The sequence below is a fragment of the Engraulis encrasicolus genome, chromosome 1 (genome assembly GCF_034702125.1).
Source record: "Engraulis encrasicolus isolate BLACKSEA-1 chromosome 1, IST_EnEncr_1.0, whole genome shotgun sequence".
Classification (NCBI taxonomy): Eukaryota; Metazoa; Chordata; class Actinopteri; order Clupeiformes; family Engraulidae; genus Engraulis; species Engraulis encrasicolus.
In genome coordinates, this window is record NC_085857.1 from 40,734,287 (window position 1) to 40,756,255 (window position 21,969).

Consider the following 21,969-nt stretch of genomic DNA (forward strand, 5'->3'; position numbering starts at 1 on the left):
TTCAGAAGTATGTAATTCGCAAAGATAGTTTGAGACAAATAAACAGGCAACGCTGGGCCCAAACACAAACGCTAATCTGCTTTTAGCATCGGTACAGAGGGCAGACTTCCTGAGTGTGTGTGTGTGTGGGGGGGGACTCTGGAGAGAGCTTGCTGACCCCCCTCAGGGCTCTCCTCTGCTCTGTTGTGCTGTGCTGCTGTGAGTATTTCAGCTTCCCACTGCGGCCCCTGCGATTCCCATTAAACACAAATACCAGCTGCACTCTACGCGGCCGATCACACACTTTAAAAAAAATAATTCTCATATCACGTCACAGTAAAGACATAGGAATTATGAGGGTGCACTGCAGTCACACTTTTTAGGTCATAGTTTTATGCAGTTGTTTTAACAAATGCACGTTTTGGGAAGGCACACTTCTATACATTTTCATTGTTACAGTGTCACGAGAAACTATGTAACAAACAAATAGTAACAAACAGTTACTAACAATTTTAAGGTGACTTACGTGCAAAGAATAGACTGGTCTTCGCGATCTGTTTGAAAAGGATGACAAAAAAAGTCACACATTAGTCTTTATTACTTACACACATTTTTGTCAAACATTTAATGTGAAGTGTTAGTGGCATAGTTAAAACGTAAAAATATACATGACATTTCTAAAACGCTGCCACAAGACAGTGCAACAACACACATCATGCATCAAAACGTGCAAAGAAAAACCCTCGTGGTGCTCACACACAGTTCAACTCCATTTAAGGATATTATTGTGAGAGAGAGAGACAGTTCGGCCAGTCCAGAAAACAGGGGAGGGAGGAGGAGGAGGAGATGAGGAGGTGTTCATTTCGGACTCCACTCCAGGCATGTCGTTTGGAACCTTATCAGCCCCATTATCAAGACGGAGGAGGAGGAGGTAAAGGAGGTGAAGGAGTTGGAGGAGGAGGAGAAGGAGGAGGTGAAGGAGGAGGAGGAGGAGGTGGAGGAGGTGAAGGAGGAGGAGGAGGAGGTGAAGGAGGAGGAGGAGGAGGTGAAGGAGGAGGAGGTGAAGGAAGTGAAGGAGGAGGAGGAGGTGAAGGAGGAGGAGGAGGTGAAGGAGGAGTAGGAGAGAGAGGTGAAGGAGGAGGAGGCATATCGTTTGGAACCGCATTAAGCTCCATTATCAAGACGGAGGAGGAGGAGGTGAAGGAGGTGAAGGAGGAGGAAGAGTAGGAGGAGGTGAAGCAAGAGAAGGAGGAGGAGGCCCTTTGGATTGTGCACAAGGGCCACTGACAGCACTGGCTGGACCATAGGACATTTGAAAGGCCACCCCCACCCAATACATACTATCTAATGAGGACCCCATTCTGGGGCCCCCTTTCTCCCTGGGCCCTGGACAACTGACCTGTTTCTGACCCCTCCTCCCCTGTCGGCAGTGTGCCTCAGGCAAAAACATGACCTCTCTCTAAACCCCCCAAAATAACTCCCATTCAACCAACGTCACAGTTACTGTATAGCGTAAGACTGAGGGGCTTACGGGCTGTTGGTTGTTCTGCTGCAGGGGTCCTGCTGTCACACGCAGCATGCAGAGGAACAACACACACATATATATGCACGCACGCACACACGCACAGACATATGCACATAAACGCATACACACAAGCACACACACACATACACACACACCTGCATGCACGCACACTCACAGACACACACACAGACACACTGCTGCAGGTTCCCACACACATGCCTCCCACCACTCTTTCAGAGGCACACACACATGCACGGACACACACACACACACACGCACACACACAGACACGCACACGCACGCACACACACACACGCACACACACACGCACGCAGACACTCACACACACGTATGCACACAGGCACACACACACACATGCACGGACACACACACACACACACACACACACATGCACGGACACACACACACACACACACACACACACATGCACGGACACACACACACACACACACACGCATGCACGCACGCACACACACACACATGCACGGACACACACACACACGCATATCCAATATTACAATAGGTCTGGTGGAGATATTCATCTTCATTGTGGCTATATTTTGTTATTTTGGTAACCTATCACGTGCCGAAAAAAGCAGCACTTCACTTTCGCTCTCTCATCTCATCTCATCCTGATGTAATGAGATGTAATAAAGGCAATCCAATGAAGCAGCTCATCTCATCCTGAAAAAAAAATCTCCTCCATCTCCTCCTCACGCAAGCAAACACGTCAGTGAGCAGTTGCTCCTTTCTGCCCTCTGCCTCTGCCTCTCTCTCTCTCTCTCTCTCTCTCTCTCTCTCTCTCTCTCTCTCTCTGGGCTTGGGTCCACATGCAACAACACGCACTCTGCTTTGCCTTGCTTTGCTTTGCTCGCTCCGTCCTGTTACTTTTCCTAATTAAGGCACAAACTTAGGCAACCTGGACACGGACGGACTGCATCAACAACATGCTGCACACACACATTGTGAGGTGATGAGAGACAGTCACCATTCTGGCAAACCATGGATGGAGTGGCCTTTTTAAAAAAAACATGCCGTTTGTACTCTCCTGACGTCAGTTTCAGGCTATACTGCCCTACAAAGGCAAAGTGCAGTAACTACATATTTTGTCAAAATTGCCAGAAAACCGCCTTCATAGCGCCTCCTTTATCGTGCGAAATGTGTCCCGTTTTAGAGATATCGTCATGTTAAATTGGCCGTCATTACAATATCCAACCTAATACCAAGACTTTGAAGGAATTTTTCTCAGTTTCAATCTTGACGTACTTACTGCACATTGCCTTTGTAGGGCAGTATATAGAAAGACAGTTTGTGCAGCCAGCAACTAAATCAAGTGCAAAAATGCCCCCAAACTTCTGCAAGCAGATGTGGAACCAACTGAGTGCTTGATGGTGGACTTCAACTAGCCTACACCTCGATCCACACATGCACATGTGCAATTACTGCAATCTTTCAATTTAATTGCAGTGCTTTAGACCACTTAGTGCCCATATCATGCACGCACATATGTAAATACCAGGGAAGATTAAGATTTAGGATGTCCTTTCCCATGCACTTACCATGCAAACACTAGCACATGGATGGGTATTTAGCATGTCAGAAGAGAAACCCATGGATGCAGACACGTATTGTTTTTGTTATGACTCAAGAGGTAGATGGCTGGATAAGGTTATAAACGTATGTTTTGTATGCCACACTGCCCTAGTACGAAGGCAAAGTGCAGCAGTTACATAACTACATGAGTGAGACTGAAAATGGTCTCTTCATGCAGTAACATCTCCTTTCTCTTGTGAAAAAGTCTTGTGGTCCAAATGTGTCCCGGTCTAGAGATACGGCTATGTCAAATTTGCAGTAACTGCAATATATTTCATGGCTAGTGATCACCACATCTAGCAGGGCAAAGGCCCATAGACATGTGGAGTGAAGTGGGAATTCTTCTCTGACCAACAAAGGTAAAGTGCAGTAACTATGGCAACACTGAAACTGAGAAAAGAGTCTTCGAAGTATTGGTGTTAGGTTAGATATTGCAGTTACTGCAAATTTGACATAGCAATATCTCTAAACTGGGACACGTTTGGACCATAAGACTTTGTCACAAGATAAAGGGGGTGTTGTGAAGATAATTTATGTAGTTACTGTACTTTGTAGTACAGGGATGGGCAACTTTTATGATGAGGAGGGCCACATTGTTTCATTGCCACCATCGGAGGGCCACATGACCATGGATCTGACTCCAATTTGCAGAGTCGGAGGTGTAGTTGATTGCGCACTGACTGCCCATATTTTTTGGAAGGAATAGAATATTCTTTACTCAATAATCTATTGGGCAACAATATAATTGCAACAGATAATTGTTTAAAAAAAATACAGTCATTATTTTTTGAATTAGGCCTTCTGTTTTATCTATGGGCCGTATTGAGTGAGGAGGCGGGCCGCATGTGGCCCATGGGCCTCCAGTTGCCCATCCTTGTTGTAGTATATGTAGACATATGGAGTGAAGTGGGCATACTACACCCATGTACGCACAGGAAAACAGCACAGACAACACAAGACAACTCCCTGCCTTCTACTTAAGTCTTTGTCGGACTGCTCCTCTCCTCCCTATCCCGAGGTACGGTACAGTATGACACTCACTGGATGCTACTCAGCTCAGTCGAGTGTGAGGACTTCACTGGACTTCAAAGTGTGATCATCCCTAAGCCCTGCAGGTGGAATGTAGCTCTGTGACGCGTCAATATCAACTCACCATCGAGCTGAGCTTCCAAACCACAACAACGCACTGTGGTAGCGCCCCCTAGGGGTTAGGGTTAGGGTTTGGGGGGGGGGGGGGGGCAGTATCTGTGTTTCAGCTTCAAGTGGAATAGGTTCGAAAATCTGGCAAAAGGAGAGAATAGCGAGCGCTCTATAGTCTTTAGACTCCTCCTCTATAGTCTATAGACTTTTGAGCTATGTCCAAAGCACTCTCCTTTGAGTCAAGGTGGTTGAAGCATTTAAAAACCCTTTATGTTTACATCGGGGTCAGGTCTGAAAAGCTTTCCCCATTTCTTTACCTCTCCCAGCTGCCTGGGATATTTTTGCTACGTCATCTTTACTTTGTGTTGGGCAATGTTGTCAGTGTTGCAACTGTACAATGCTCATTATCCTGTTCTAGCTTAAATTTCCTGCTTGGAAGTCGCTTTGGTCAAAGACGTCTGCTAAATGCAATGCAATGTAATGTAATGTAATACGAAATCTTTTGGCTTTGGGCCATGTTAACAGGCTATTGGTAGTCCATCTCGACAAGACCAGCTCATCCCAGAGGGAGGGCTGCCTGCCACCTTGACTCTTCACCTAGATAATCTGACGGGCTCTGTCTCTGGCTTAGGTTCTGAATCTAGTTTTCTGGCCAGTCCACAAGTGCAGGCTTAAAAGCTGCTCCCTCTTACAGACCTTGTGTTCTTTTGTCAGTGTGGCGACCCACTTTTCTTTTTCATTGGCTCCACGCAGCTGATTTGATAACTTATTTTGCATCTACAGCACAACGTAGTGCTGCTCGATTATGAGAAAAATCAATATTACAATTATTTCAGTCCATATTGATATCAAGATATTTCTTTTAAAGACAAATGATTGTGCTAAACAATTCACAATCTTCTCTCCCTTCAACAGTGGGAGTGGAGGGCCATATAAAAACACACAGTAGTGTACATGAGTGTTGGGTAGCAAATCTGCTCTGTGCTCGCAATGGGCATGGCTCAAGTGGAGGGGAATTATTGTGTATTGTGCTTAGCATAACCTACCTTTTGGCAGTATAGACAAATGACAAAAATGTTGTTTCAACTCGATATTATGAAAGTTGATATTTTTTGGCACCAATATTGATATCATTCGATATATTGCACAGCCCTAGCACAACACAACTTCTCTGCACCACAACTGCAGAGATGTCAGCCTGCAAAGACTGCAGGGAGGTCAGGGGTGCATTTCTCAAAAGCGTAGTTGTAAGCCAGTTACCAACTTGGGTAGTTGCCAATGGGAAAATGCATTGAAAACAACAATGCAGCGTAAGTAGTTAGCGACTACGGTTTCGAGAAATGCACCCCAGCAGCGCTGGTCCTAATCAGCTGAAGACGGTCGCAGGAGATTTGTTTGCAGCACCAAACAGCAGGATCTACTGTACTGTACATCTGCACCGCGTGGTTCCTCAAACAAAACGTGTCAGCTTTATTGCTTCCTGTGGTAGTGTGAGTGTGCAAAATGCCATACCACGGTGTGTGTGTGCGTGTGTGTGTGTGTGTGTGTGTGTGTGTGTGTGTGTGTGTGTGTGTGTGTGTGGGTGTGCGCGCGCGCGTGTGTGTGTGTGTGTGTGTGTGTGTGTGTGTGTGTGTGTGTGTGTGTGTGTGTGTGTGTGTGTGTGTGTGTGTGTGTGTGTGTGTGTGTGTGTGTGTGTGGGCCAGGTTCCTCTTTACCAAGTCAAATACAATAGTTCATATACTGTACCAAATACTGTAGCTATGTTGTAATTCTAATCACACAGCAAAAAAGACTGCACAAAAGTCTACGAAAGACCTACTCAAACTACATGTGCTTGATTTAAGTAACTCAAATGAATGTTTGTATTTTAACTGCTTCTTAGTAAAGACTTCTTAAAGGCACAGTTGCTAAGTACAGCTATTAAAGGCAGTTGAAGTACCCCAACAGTGGTTCATTGCATTTTAACCACTTTCCATACAACAGGCTCGCTTCAAAACAAAGCAAATCAGTTGAGGTCATATGGATTGGGATCCTTCAGTGACCTCTGTAGGGTGAGTTAAGTTGAGTCAGTGTGTTTTTAATGAGGTCAGCAGTACAGCCCTGTTGCTTTAACATCTCTATTACTATAAACAGGCAGATCATCTCACTGCAGCTTGGAGGGCCTGAGGAGGATGATGAGGTCCCTCTCTTCTCTGGGGTTATTCCTGTCAAATCCTTACATACAGAGAGCTTTGCGATTAGCTTAAAGAGCAAAGACCAGTCAGTGGAATTCAAATGGAGCCGCCTGTGGACTTCAGGAAAAACTGTTATGGTCCCATTGAAGGTTAAACGTGCTATGTGTCGGGGGGCGCTGTGGCGCAGCGTGCTAAGCCCCCCACATTTGGGCTTGCATGCCCACCCTCGGGGACCCCGGTTCGAGTCCGGCCGGGGTCATTTCCCGATCCTCCCCTGTCTCTCTGCCCCATTCGCTTCCTGTCACCATCTTCAACTGTCCTGTCAAATAAAGGCATAAAAGCCCATAAAAATATATATAAAAAAATAAAATATATATAAACGTGCTATGTGTCTACAGGTAAGCTGAATTGTGGCCATCACTGGTACTGCAATTAAATTTAAGCACATACTGTAAACAAGGTGATATATTACAGACTTTTTCAGACGCTTTCAGATGACGTGCAATGAATTCCTTACAGAACATTTGTATTAAGGGCTCAATCAGATAAGTACATTGATGAGCTTTTAATTCGAAAGCTAACTGAAATTTCACAGTGCTGCAAATTAGTCTGTCTGCAGATTGGTCATCCTACACTCCCACAGACAGAGAGAGAGAGAGAGAGAGAGAGAGAGAGAGAGAGAGAGAGAGAGAGAGAGAGAGAGAGAGAGAGAGAGAGAGAGAGAGAGAGAGACAGAGAGAGAGAGAGAGAGAGAGACTGCACTCAGGGTTGCCAGATGAGACTGATGATTTCCAGTCCAAAATGTTATCAAATCCTGTCCACTTTGAACTCAATTCTATTGTTGTCTATGTCTGTAGAAAAACCCACCCAAATACCCTTTTTGGCCTTTATGTTTACCCGCAGATGGTCATCCCAAACTGCCCAATTGGGGGAGAAACCACCCAATCTGGCAACACTGATTGCCCTATAAGGACTTAACCAGCTTCTGCATTAATACACAACGCAACTGTCCAGCATCCGGTACTTAACATGAACATGTATTAGCCTCTGCTTTTCTTTTTTGCAGTCCCATGTTTTCATTCCCACACTAATCTGCCCGTAACAGCTGAGAAAAAAAGCACAATCAATGTAAAGATCTAAGCACTTCCTTTATACTGTGATGATCGTGAACCCTGCCTTGACTTACAGACTGCCAGACTGTAACTGCTGGCATGCATGCATGGAGCACTGTATGGATGGATGCATGGCATGGCATGCTTACATGCGCTACTCACATGCTTATAGGGCCCCCTCTTGATTTTTTTTGTTTGAAAGATTCCTCCTCGGAGAGTTCCGGAAAAAACTTGTAAATGCTCTCTCTCAGGGTTAAGTGGGCATGACTCTGAGAGCCGCCAGACATAAAAGACGGCTGTGGGAACAACTGTTGTTGGTCGTCGTCCTCCTCCCCCACGGAGAAGAACGTCAAACCCAGAGGAGATGTTTTTTCATCTCAAACAGGGCAAAAAGGGGAGCGCTGTGGCGCAACGCGCTAAGCCCCCCACATTTGGGCTTGCGTGCCCAAGGGTTGCACCCAGGATTTGAATCCTGCCTGGGTCATTAGCCATTCCTACCCCATCTCTCTCTCTCCACATTCGCTTCCTGTCACTCTTCACTGTCCTATCGAAATAAAGCCAAAAAAGCCCATAAAAATACATTAAAAGAAAAAAAAAACCCAAAGGACCAAAAACCTAGAGGAGATGTTTTTTATTTCATCTCAAACGGGGCCAAAAACCCAGAGAAAGCATTCAGGTCAGTTGCCCATCATGGAGTAAGAAGAAGGACCCAGAGGTGTTTTTTAATATCGAAGAACGGCAAAAACGCAGAGGGGCAATCGGATCAACTGAGCAACCCGTCATGGTGGAGAGTTCAAAACTCCATGCGTCAAGGATCTCAAATGGTGCACTTGTGCACTTCAGTGTTCATGTTTCAGTGCGTATGCCGTATTATTTGCGCACTGAAACATAATGTACTACAAACCCCAACTCCGATGAAGTTGGGACGTTTGGTAAACAGTGAATAAAATCAAAATGCTATCATTTTCAAAACATTCAATCTATTCATTAGATGGAGAATAGTGAAAAGACAACATATTAAGTGTTAAAACCGAGAAAAAATATTGTTTTGGGGGACATATGTACTCATTTCCAATTTGATAAATCCAACACGTCTCAAAAGAGTTGGGACGGGGACAATAAATGGCAGCAAATGTCGAGGAAGACTAAAAACAAAACAAAAGACAACACTAAACAGTTAAATACATTAACCGATGAGATGATTTTATATAAAAAACAGTGTTAATTCCTATCTTGGACATGATTTCACCAGCTTAAATGGTGGGTGTATTCCTTGTCCTGTTTTGCAATGTTTTCCTTTCTGTAGTGATTACAGTGTGACAGGTCTTGACCAAAAACCCACCATTTTATCACCTGCTGGTCCTTATGATGGAGCCAAACTTTTAAAACATAGTAGAGAATGCAATTTGACCTTACTATGTGGCAGTAATCGAAGATCTCCCTTCAAAATATAATGCATGAGTGGCTTTTCATGCTGTTTAAAACCCATTTATACCATTCAGCACTGTATTTAACTGTACAGATGAGTGAGAACACCTTAACCAATGCACTACTGCACCCGCATGCCATCATGGAGGCTGACTTTTGAAGCTAGCACTAACACAAGTTGGATGGTCCATTTTCACTGTAGCACAGGATGTGCAATGCTCTATTATTGTCAAAAAGAATGGACTTCTACAACTTCTGCTGACTTCTGTAAGCAAAGGATAGTTTCCCATGTCTTCTGGGTTTATTTCAAGTGAGCTCAGGTGCTTAGGAGAATGTTACACCCCTGTATCATTTGCACGCATTAAGCATTCTTAATATAGTCTATTTTCAATAGCTCTAGCACTCCAGGAATTAGAGTGAGACTACAGCCAATATATATTTCATGATGTCATGAACCTATACAATGATTTTATTAACAAAAATATGTCTTATATACACTCAATCGTGGTAAATCAAAGGGAATTCAAAAATGTATGTAATAACTATGGTAATTATTCCCTTTGCATCTTTAATTCTGAGTGACTCAGCCTCTCTGTGATGATCTTATACCTGGACACCTATATTGTCCGTCAGTACAATTCATTTTGATATGTTCTTCTTTGTTGTTTTATCTTATTTGGATGTTTACTAAATTTCACTGATCCCCGTCCCAACTCTTTTGAGACGTGTTGGATTTATCAAATTAGAAATGAGTACATATGTCCCCCAAAACAATATTTTTTCTCGGTTTTAACACTTAATATGTTGTCTTTTCACTATTCTCCATCTAATGAATAGATTGAATGTTTTGAAAATGATAGCATTTTGATTTTATTCACTGTTTACCAAACGTCCCAACTTCATCGGAGTTGGGGTTTGTAAAACATACATATTAAGAGTGGTTGGGATGGGGTTAGGACTTTGACCATACACTGTAGTGGGCATTGGGCGTGATCAGGGACGGCTTTAACGCCCAGGCTAGATATGGCTGCAATCTAGGGGGCCCGACCTGCCAGGGGCCCCCCAATTACCCAAAAGGGAAAAACTGCATAATAGTGACAAGATGTTGAGTTGTACATTAAGTTGAGTAGACATGTTTTCCTCAATTTCTAGCTCGTAATTATGAGAATGTCTAAATACATGACAGCAACATATAGCCTAGGGGCCCCAGGCCGTCTTAAACCGGCCCTGGGCGTGATGAGGATCATAAATCACGGGTGAATACCATAGAGACTGTATAAGGACACTAACAGGGAGGATGGCAGGAGATGGTTCTGAAATATGGGAGACAGACGCCCGGGAAAAAACAGGAGTGTTGGCAGGCAGCAATGACCTAGACCAGTGATTCTCAGACTGTGGACAGTGGACCCTGAAAGGTATTTCCAAGTGGGCTTTGAAATCATTTTCTGAAAGAATATTAGTCTATTGGGTCAGAGGTGGGCCCCGAATATTTGTTAAAATTTCAAGTGGCCCTCAAGTTGGAGAAGGTTGGGAACCCCCGCCCGACCTAGACCTCAGGAGACCTAGCTAGAAGAGCAGCCGGTGAGGGAAAAACAGGAGCGTTGGCAGCTACTGCACGGACTAGACCTCAAAAGACCTCAAAGACCAACTGTTGCTGAGTGCCTTCATCCACAGGAGGACGTGTTAAGTCAGTGAGCATGAAGTCATGTTAGCAGCTCTCCGCTTCATAAAGCCTCCCCTCCACAAAAGTTGTGTAGAGAGGGTGCCAGGGATGGACTGGTAGTCTGACATACCGGGCATTTTTCCAGGGGGCCGACAGTCCTTATTGGCTGATGCTGTTGTATTTGTTTGTTTGTTTGTTTGTTTGTTTGTTTGTTTTTCTATTTAGATTGGTCTATCTTTAATACACTATACATTGAAATGAGCCAATCATACTATACGTAGAAAAGCAAAGGGCTGTGTTAGGGGCTGGTCTATGCCAAAATTTTTCCCCCTAGTTTTTTTTCTTGTGTCTCCCAAAATTGGGCCCTCATTACATTGACTGTATTGGGTAGGGGGCCCTTTCAGATTACTTTGTCCTGGGCCCTGCCAAAGCTGTCAGAGGCCCTGCTGGAAGGGTGCAGCGGCGCGTGCCGCTAAAGAGCTTTAACAGGCTTCAGGCCATCAGATGAAGCCACATAAGGGGGGGGGGACAACACTGAGGCTGCTCAGGCGCGAAGGGTTTAACAGCCGGCCGTCAAGTGATACTTCTCACATCTAGACTTGACAGCCAACACCCCCTAACACAGATACTAGCGCGCGGGCACACAAACACACATACGCACGCAGGCACACACACACTCTCTCTCACACACACACACACACACACACACACACACACACACACAAACTCCCTCTCTGCTCCTGTTAGAAGCACGTTCACACAAACAGATTCATACACCAACACAACACACACTCCCCACAACACAACACCCTCCTCAATCTCCATGGGCTGTCAAGCAGCACTTCAACAAAGCACAAATCACATTTAAAGAGGTGTCATCAACAGCCGCTAACTCAGAAAGTAGGATCTCTTTAGAAGGTTAGCACTTGTTGCGTTATGATGAGTCGTGTTTTTAATCGTTGTGGAATTCAAGACCTGGGGGGAGGACAACAACTATGCCTCCAGCTGTACCTCTTACGCAGATGGACGACAAGGACGAAATTATGATTAGTGCTATGAAGAAATGCCATGGGTGCAAAGAAGAGGAGGCAAAAACAACATGGACCTAAAATAACATCAAAACCCAATGGGTATTGCATTCGGTGAACTAAGGATACGAACTGAGAAGTTGAGCATCGACCTAAAATAACATTTAAACCCAATGGGTATTGGGAGTACATGTGGCGAACTAGGGACACGGTTAAATATCTGGGATATTTCTGCTATTTTAATATTTGTCGTGTCCATGCAAAGGAGGATTTGTGAGGACGCGCACATGCTGTCCATCATCAGAAGCTGTTGCCTATGGGCCTGCTTTGGTGAAGCACAATAAGGAGCCCACTTGGGCTTACATGCCAATGGGGACTCGGGTTCAAGTCCGGCCTTAGTCATAACCCAATCCTACCCCTTCTCTCTCTCTCTCTCTCTCTCTCTCTCTCTCTCTCTCTCTCTCTCTCTCTCTCTCTCTCTCTCTCTCTCTCTCCTCATGATTTCCTACCTCTATCTTTGACTAACATTATAATTGACGCCGGTGTCAAACATATGACATAACAGTGTCGTAAATGCAGTCATGAATGGACGTCTCATAAACATTATGTCAATGGCATAAACATTTTATGACTGTTGTCATAAAGTCACATTCGGTTATGGTAAAGACAGTCAAATTTGTGTTTATGTTTATGACTTGTCATATGATGTTGATGACTTTCACTGTTATGACACTGTCATGTCATGCGCATGACTCTGGCGTGAAGTGAAGTGCTACCCTTTGTCCTAAAATGGCTAAAATGGCCCAAAAATAAAAAATATATACATAATACATATAAAATGTTGCCTGTGTATGTAGCGTGTGTACCAATATAAAATGTTTTCCTCTTTCTTCTTTGGTATGCATGTACAGCTGATTGTGTGTGTGTGTGTGTGTGTGTGTGTGTGTGTGTGTGTGTGTGTGTGTGTGTGTGTGTGTGTGTGTGTGTGAGTGCGTGCGTGTGTGTGTGTGTGTGTGTGTGTGTGTGTGTGTATGTGTGTGTGCGCGCGCATGTGTCTGTGTGGTGTGGTGTGTTTTGGTGTCCTTACTCTGCATCATGTTCCTGTAGGCGTTGTCAGTGATGGAGTAGATGTGTGGGGGGACCTCGTGGCGCTTCTTTCCTTTGTACATCTCGATGATCTTCTCTGAGTAGATGGGCAGCATTTTGTACGGGTTCACCACCACGCAGAAGAGACCTGAGTAGGTCTGGGAAAGAAAGAAAAAAAAAAACACACAAAAACATTCAGTTCAGCCGCATCAGCGTGTAAATTGAGGTGATGAACTTCCCAAGCAGAGGAGCCGACAGGGGGGGACAAAGGGGTCTGTTGTCCTGGGCTCAGGCAAAGGTGGGGCCCAGAATTAATGGGAGGGCCCTTTCTTACGATTTTGTCCTGGGCCCGGCCAAAGCTGTCAGCGGCCTTGTTACCAAGTAATGTCCTGCTGGCACTGCTCTGGTTTATACTGTGGCAGTGCGTTTCATAACGTACATACACGTACAACATAACATACTAATACGCGTGTCTGTACAATGTGCTGTGTGTATTTTACATGTATGAGCCTGCGCGGCTGAGAACTGCATGAATGGTTTGTTCAATATCCGGTTCTTAACTCTATAAATTACCACAATAAATAGGATCATATTATATAGGTGTATCTCACTAACATCCTGCCACATAATCAGTTCTGGTGCTTGTAATGATTTATCTGCTGAGGTAAACATTAAGAATGGCTATATAGCTTCCAGTCTTACATCTACATCTATTTCATTCTCAGCCTCTTACTGCATATGGGACCGTCGACGGGCCTATTCACTCTTTGCTGAACACATCATAACAACACTGCTATGACAATGACCGATTCAGACTTGGTCATTACCATTTTGGTGGCAATTAGGTTATAATGAATAGAGGCTCTGCGTTAAGGGGTTAACCCAACAAATGACCAAAATGAATACATGAATGTATTGGACTAACCCTCTCTAACTTACTCGTGTGTGTGATGATTTGTTTGCGCTTGAATAAAATCACCACATACTCATGTAAATGAGGGTTGAGAAGAGTCTCTCCCTCATCGTAAGTCGTGAGCTGTCATGAAACGTATTCATTATACAAATCAAGGTCAACAAATGTGTCTGTGTTTTCCTGATGTTACTCAACTTCTGTGGGTTAGCAGGGCAACATGTTCAGTTGACATGAGCACATCATACACTCAAATAGATGAGGATCTACCTCATTTTAACCCGACAAATTACTACAATGAATAAACCTACATGAAGATGCAGTATCTAGGGAATACTTCCTTCCTCTCTGGTGTTAGTGATGATTTCTCTGCAGTGGGGGAGGACTCTCACAACCGACTCTGCCCTGATCTGATGAAGGCCACACTTTGGCCGAAACATGTTGCCGTTTTCAACATTTCTATAATTATTTAAGACCTGTAGCCACTTAATGCACGCCGTACCTTCAGTGGCTCGCTGTAATAGTCATTGAAACGTTAGCTACAGTACCATAGTAATACAATACTATGACATAACACAGGGCCTTTAGATATGCACTACGACTTGGTCATTGTCATTCTGGTAACAGCAAATGTATAACACCGTGTCTTAATGGGTTAATGACGTTATTTTCACTTTTTTGAGAGAGTGCCTTGGATACTTCAACTCTAGATGGGGAGGACCCTGTCAGAGCATAGCACCATGCAACTCACGTAGATGAGTCCGGAGAAGTATCTTTCCCGCAGGTTGTGCAGCACCGAGGCCTCGTTGAGGTGCGTGAGCTCGGCCATGTCCTCCACCTTGCTGAACTTGGGCGGGTTCATCTTCTGCAGGTCGTCCTTGGCCACGGTGATCTTCTTGCTGTTGTCGGCCAGCTCCACCAGCACCTCCTCTCCGTGCTCCTCCTTGACACTGGCAGCCTCAAAGTAGGGGATGATGGGAAATATCACAGTGTTAATTCAACAAGGAAGAGTAGTATGAAGTTGGTGGATAAAGTCTTTTGACCTACATGCGTAACACCGCATTATGTAATGTAATGTAACGGTGCAATATGGAATAGCGTAATAAATTATTACATAATGTGGTGACAATTTACGCATTTCGTAATAATAATACATTTCTTCAATGCATTTCGTAACAACATTTTTCTCATCTTGTAATAAATTATTATATAATGCGTAATTTATTACGAAATGCGGCAACTGTTTTTTTTTTTTACGGAAATGTAATAACATTGTTCATTATGTAATAATCTATGAATATGGATGCCGTGCTCCTCCTTCACGCTGGCCGCCTCGAGGTAGGGTTGAGCACTGCAGAATTTACTGATATAGGGTTGGGCGATATGGCAAAAAATGTCATATCACGATTTTTTTAAGCAAAGAAAGCTCCCACACACTGTTCACATTTGCATGGTTTACTGCCACGTTTTGGTCTGAAACGTCTGAAACGAGACCGAAACGTTGCAGTAAACCATGCAAATGTGAACAGTGTGCGGGGGCTTTCTTTGCTTTAACGTTGGTGACCTAGGGGTTCCACTCCTACGCACCTGACCAAGGAGGTGTGCAAGAATTCTTCACTTACTAAATATCACGATTTTTTAACATGAAATCTCGGTTTTGATTTTTTTATCACAATCTTCCATCCAAAAAATAAAAACAACAAAAATCAATTTTGATCTGCTTGCAATTTGTAATTTGCAGTTAATAAAATGTTAACACACTGATGACACTCTCATAAAGTGCACAATTAGAATACAATACTGTAAAGTAAAGAATAAAAGTAAAGACAGCAACACAAGTAAGTAAACATCACTTTGATACTGATAGTCAACATCCTCACTGCAAGACGATCTATACGATTTCTTCAATTTGGCAGATTCGAGACGATCTTGTAGCCTACTCGACATCATGATTCACGATTTAATATCGTCATCATATCGCCCACCCCTACCTCGAAGCCATTCTTGTCCGAGGGCACCCACACCAGCTTCTTGGCCGCCCAGTCGGCCTGCGCCACGGGGCTGTTGATGAAATCCTTGTCCAGGAAGAGGAACTTCTCGTCCTCGGTCATCTGCTTCTTCGCCATGGCGATGGTTGGTGGGTGTGGTTATTTTTTTTCGGGGGTGGGTGGGGAACACTGTGGAAAATAGAAGATGAGAAGATGCGAGAACATTACCAAACACGTCGTTTCAGGAATAGTAGGCCCTTAAAGCATGCCATACCATCTGAGGCACGCTGTAATATTCACACGGCTCGGTCATTGCCATTATGGTAACAACAAATGTATAACGCCGTATTTTAACAGGTTAAAAGGACGGTAGGGGGCGATATTGGATTGTTAGGTGCAGCAGAGAGATGACTGTCAATGCAAGACGGTGAACATGAATCCATCGATCAATCGATCAATCAATCAATCAATCAAACAATCAAACACATTGCAGCATTCTGGGGATAGTCACGTCTACAGCAATAGTTGGTGGATGGTGTGTTGGTAGTGGCGTTGGGTGGGGAGCACTGTTGGAAGAGATGGAAGAAGATGTATTTTAGCGTAATTAAAGGGGGGATTCAATTTAGTGTTAACTGCTTACTCCGTAAATGGTGGATGTTGTTGGGTTTTATGGCGAGGACTGACAGAGAAGATGCAAAAACAAGAAAAGACATGTTTTTCAGCACAATTAAAAAGGAGGTGGGGGAGGGGGGGCATTTCACATTTAATGTGTATCTTTAATTGTGCACTGCTCACTGAGTAAATTGTTTAATTCTGCTGGAATGTGGATGTGACTGTACCCATCCTTTCCCAACACATCAGAAAAGACAAAGGTGTTGTTGTTTGCATACAGATAAAGCCCAAGATCATAATTTTAATAAGAAGGGAAAATAGTTGGCTACACTTCATAATTTAACGAGACAGGCATGCAGGTTTGCAACATGTATGCAACATGTAACTTCACTTCAAGTGTCTTCCTGCACCTCCCCAGTCCATTATTACATTACATTTCACTTAGCTGACGCTTTCATTTGTTCAAAGCGACTTACAACTATTATTTTTCAGGGTATTGGTTACAGTCCCTGCAGCAATGTGGGGTTAGGTGCCTTGCTCAAGGGCACTCCAGCCATGGATGGAGGTGTAGGGTGAGGTCAGGGGGGATTCGAACCGGCAACCCCTAGATTGAAAGACCAACTCTCCAACCACTAGGCCACGGCTGACCCAAGAAGCAAAGAGTCCAGTCCAGAAGCAAAACAACATCTGTCATGTTATCCCAGAAAAAAACAGGTCCACACCACAGCATTGCTCACTCATCGTCCAAGACGCTAATGGATTAAACATTCATTCTCCATTAGCTAAATATTTAAAAGATGCGGTAACAGAAAGTTGACATTCCAAAAACCAAAATGTCCCAGCATTGAACCAAAACTGTACACGATGCCTCATTTAATGGATATCATTTTACTTCAACACTATGGGCCATTTGCAGGTCCTAACTTAATAAGTTAATTCAGCTTCACCGAAAGTTTCACCATTCACCATTTTAATTCCATTTTAATCGATCCATGTCTGCATGTTACACATGAGTCCACACATACCCAATATACACCAATAATAAACTTCATGGAACTATGCCATTTGTAGAATTTTTGTCTGCGTGATAGTTACACACTGCACACATAAATAAATCCCACAGATATCTAAAGTACACCTTTAACCAGAGTCACAAAATTCACAATGCCATTTGTAGAATTAATGAAAGAGAATTCTGTGACTGGCCACATAAAAAGATGAAACGATCTCAAAGCATACGTGAACATTCATATCACAACAATCAAGCTAAAAGCATAAGAGTGCGTAATGGCATGATAATTACTATGGCAGCAACAATGTTATTCTTTCCCCCCCCCTGTCTCCTCTTTCTTGTTCTTCTTCTCCTGTTTGATTGCTGGGTCTTCTGCTTTCCCTTCAGCTTGCACAGCAGCACAGGCCCCTCTCTGCCTCTCCCGTGCCGCAGACCAGTTACCATATAAGGGCAACCTTCCCCACAGTGGACTTGTTTCAGCAGACCTAAACACCAGAGGCAAGCCGGCTCCCAAACACAAGCCTTATAGGGAAGACTATGTCTTCGGGTACACTCGCAGTTTACTCCAAAATGATAACACAGAGTGAGGATATATTGGGGGGTGGGAGGGGTGTGTGTGTATTTGTGCGTGTGTGTGTGTGTATGTTTAAGAGAAAAAGAGAGGGGGTGGGGGGGGGGTGGGTCCCTTTCTTCTTCAGTCCTCTACCTGCTACTTTTCAAACAATTTATTGTCTGCAGCCGTCTGATGCTGAGAACGGGATGACTTACTCGTTTGATTACAGTGTGATGTATGGGGAGACATGCCTGCGTGTGCGTGCACATTAATAACGAGCTCGGACACAGTGTGCCTCCATTGGTCTGGACAATGACTTATTGCTGTTCTCTAAAGAGAAAAAAAAATAGCAAGAAGACAGCTCAAAGTGTTATTAACACTATTCAAACAATGCAATGTGTCATCTTATGTTATATTGCATAAAAGGAGTTTCATTCAGTGCCTCTGAGTCAATGGCAGCTTTGCACACAATTCTGTTCGCGGAAGTGTAAATGTTGAACATTGGGCTTCCATTGGTCACACTAAAGAAAAAGTGCAAGGAGCAAGCTCACATGCAGTAGCAAATTATTCCAATAGCAATGCAACATCTTATGGTATATTACATTTAAAAGGTATTCATTCATTCAGTACATCTTCGAAGTCAATGGCAGCAGCAGTGTGCACACATGCAGTTGCGTTCGACAAGTGTGAATGACAGACACACTGTGCCTTCATTGGTCAGGACATTGACTTATTATTCTCCTCTAAAGAATAAGAGCAATAAGCAAGCAGCACTGCCGCAGTATTAAACGATTCCAACACCAGTGTGCCATCTACATAAAAAAGGTGTTTCATTCATTCAGTCATGTCTATGTCAATGGCGGCAGCGACAAATAAGTGTGCACGGTGGAGTTCGACAAGTGTGAATGACTGGCATAGTCCTAGACACAATACTAACTCCCCAAGAACCTGCAGTTGCCAGACCAGTGGACTGGGGAGGGGGGGGGGAGAGTAAAAATAAACCGGCCCTTCTCATGGGAAGCATCCGATCGTCTCTAGAAAAGCACAACTCCGACATTCTGAGTGCTCCCACAGGAGCAGTTCGCGTGAGTCAATATTAACATTCAGCTTCAGCGAAAACATATGGAAGAGAGAAAAAAAGGGGGGGTGGGGGGAGAGAAACTTTTTGCTGTCGACATGTCACAGTGGTGGTGGTGGTGGTGGCATTAAACCAGCGTTGAAGGGGAGAGATATGCAACCCAACGTTACTACAACACTCTGTTGCCCTTAAGTGGACTTGTCAACGACGCGACGAGCCCCCAAACATTTTCCAAACAATGAGCCAACATTATCGCCATATAAAGGTCCAAAGACGTGGGCAGCAGGGGATGTCTGTGTTAATCTCTCTGCGTTGGGGCACAGATAGAGTTTATAGAAGCTCCGATAAAGAGACCCTCTAAGCAACATGATTTTCGCTCACCCCATTACCAGAGGAGAGCCCCATGTGAAACACCAATAAATGGTCTGTTGCATGAAATATGCATACACGGTGGTAGGCACAGGCAGGGCCGAATTAAGATGGCCTGGGGACCCTAGGCTACAGTTTGCTGTGGTGGGGTCCCCCGGAAAGCTAATCTTGTAACAAATGTACTGTACATACAGTAGACAGTGTCATAATTATAAATTAGGAATCAAGGATAACATGTCTACCAATTGTATTCAACGCAACAGCTGAATTTTTCAATATCGTGTCTTGTCACAATTCTGTAATGCTTTACTTTTGGCCAATCGGGGGGCCCCTGGCAGGTGGGGGCCCCTAGGCTGCAGGCATATCTAGCCTGTGCATTAAGCTTAATCCATCCCTGGGCACAGGCACTAACGTCTGGCCATTACATCACATTACATTACATTACATGACACTTAGCGGACGCTTTCATCCACAGGGACTTACAGTTGTTTAGGTGGGGTAGTGGTTACAGTCCCTGGACCAGCATGGACAGGGATGTTACAGGGCACCCATATTATTCCTACCAGCCCAGGATTAGAACCTGCAACCTCCCAGTTCCCAGGGACAACCTCCATTAGCATTAAGCCACGGGTGCCCCATTGCCACTCTTTCGGGCTTTGTTGTTCTCCTCACCGCAAATTTGAAAACGTCTGGTATGGGATTCGAAAATGTAACCTACCTATCCAAGGACCAAACTCCACAAACCATTAGACCATGGCTGCCCCATTGGAACTCAAACAGTCTTCATTTTTTTCACCCTTAGGTCTGAAGACAGATGGTACAGGATTCGGACCTCCAACAAATACCTCTTTTAGACAAGTGTATGTTCTCTACATGTCTTCTGTTGTCCAGTCTTGCACTTTAAATGTCTGTATGTGTACTGTCTATGTCTATCCTTTCTATGTCCATACCTAAAGTATGTCTATGTTTGCATGGGAAAGTAAGAAACATAATTCTTTGCATGTAAAGAATTTGACAATAAAACCGACATGACTTGACTTGACAATCCCAGGAACAAACTCCACAGATCATTAGACCACAGCTTTCCGATTGCCACTATACTTCAAGCTTGTTTTGTGTTTTTTTTCTCCCTCTGTGAGTTAGAAGAGAGATGTTTCTACATGGCTATATGGCTCTGTCCATGCAAGAGTTTGTTGAAAAGTGGACAAGAGTCGGACTCGGGACTCCGGGGACATCATTGTGAAGATTGCCAAGAGGGTCCCAGAGGTCAACAAGTTTGGTCGTTACAGTGCGGCTCATGAGGCCTCTGCGGCGTCAGTCACTGACTGCTTTGGTTTGTTAGTGTAATGAGAAATAGTCTCTTGCCCTTATCATCATTAGATAACAGCTCTTTACATGTAGTATGTCCTAATTGAGGCATCAAAGCAGTCCAGAGATATGGAATTAAGTAAATAATAAATATACCACATTCCACTGCAAAACCACCAAATGAGGACGATGAAGACTGAAGCACCATTTAGGACCATCTATACAATTGAATTTACTACACAGTCATTTCCTCTTGGGGAACAAATAAATTCACCATCACTTTATGTTGGCTATCATATACTTAACTTACACCAAACCTATTTTTCATTTGGGAAGGTAAGTTGAAAGAGCTCTTTTACAACTCCTAACTTAGTTCCTGAATGTTCAAATGTTCAAGGTTGTTCTTTGCTGTTTTGAGTCATTGTTCCGATGATTATTTTCAAGGATTCTTATGATCAGGAAATTGCGTAAAAATTAGCTCTGTCAAGTCAGTCGGAATGAGTGGATGATGAAGGTCATCATACAACTCCTAGTAGTTCCTGAAGGTTCAAGTGTTCAAGGCTGCTGCTGGATCAAATGGAGTTAAAAGTCCTCATCTCATTAGAGATTCCCAGGCTCGCTGACAGATGATGGGACTGGTGATGTTGGAGAAGACAGACTTTAATTAAACGCTGAAGCTTCCTGTGTTGTGCATGTACTGCACTTCTGGGCTACTCACTGACCCGATAGGCCTACCGATGGATGTAAACAAACTTTTCAGAGGATGTTGTTATCCCCATATCCCCCATTACTGCATCCAATAATACTCATCTTCGTCATGCCGTTCTAAAATTAATTTCCAAATTAAATTCTGACTGAACTGACCCCACCCTGAAAAATTATTTTAACCTTTTTGACCACTCTCAAGATGAAACTTGACCCCTCACCCTGAGGATTTCTGAGGCGATTGAAACACATAAGTGTCACAGCAGCTCTTTAAAGGGCTTTAAATAAGATAATTATCCTCACAGGGAGAAACTATTATTGGGGTAGAGATGGAGGAGAGAGGGGAGGAAGAGAGGAATGGGGGTCTCACAGAGAGAAACGACAGAAGAAGAAATGGAGAGAGGAATAGAAGGAAGACGGAGGGAGGGACAGAAGATGAGATGGAGGGAGGGAGGGACAGAAGGAAGGAAGGATGGAGGGAGAGATGGAGGAGGGGAGAGGGAGGGATGGAGGGGATGATAGCTTGTAAATTTTTTTTTTTTTTAAATAAAAAAATCGGGCCTGTTGCCCAGAGCATCATATGACCTCCCAATTTGCAGGAATGGAGCAGTGACCCTTAGGTCTGTGAAAACCATCCCACTCAAAACACACACACACACACACACACACCACACACACGCACACA

The 21,969-nt window shown here is 44.0% G+C and overlaps 1 protein-coding gene across 3 annotated transcripts in view; it reads right to left on the reverse strand.

Moving 5' to 3' along the window:
• myh11a (myosin, heavy chain 11a, smooth muscle) overlaps window positions 1-21,969 on the reverse strand; it is a 71,132-nt gene that overhangs the window by 47,356 nt on the left and 1,807 nt on the right. For all 3 annotated transcript variants that reach the window (XM_063202201.1, XM_063202196.1, XM_063202209.1), the window contains exons 2-5: window positions 15,651-15,836; window positions 14,411-14,617; window positions 12,751-12,907; window positions 506-533 (exon numbers count right to left, since the gene is read on the reverse strand). In XM_063202201.1, the coding sequence (XP_063058271.1) occupies window positions 506-533; window positions 12,751-12,907; window positions 14,411-14,617; window positions 15,651-15,785 (527 nt within the window). In that variant the 5' untranslated portion in view covers window positions 15,786-15,836. The remainder of the gene's footprint in view (window positions 1-505; window positions 534-12,750; window positions 12,908-14,410; window positions 14,618-15,650; window positions 15,837-21,969) is intronic.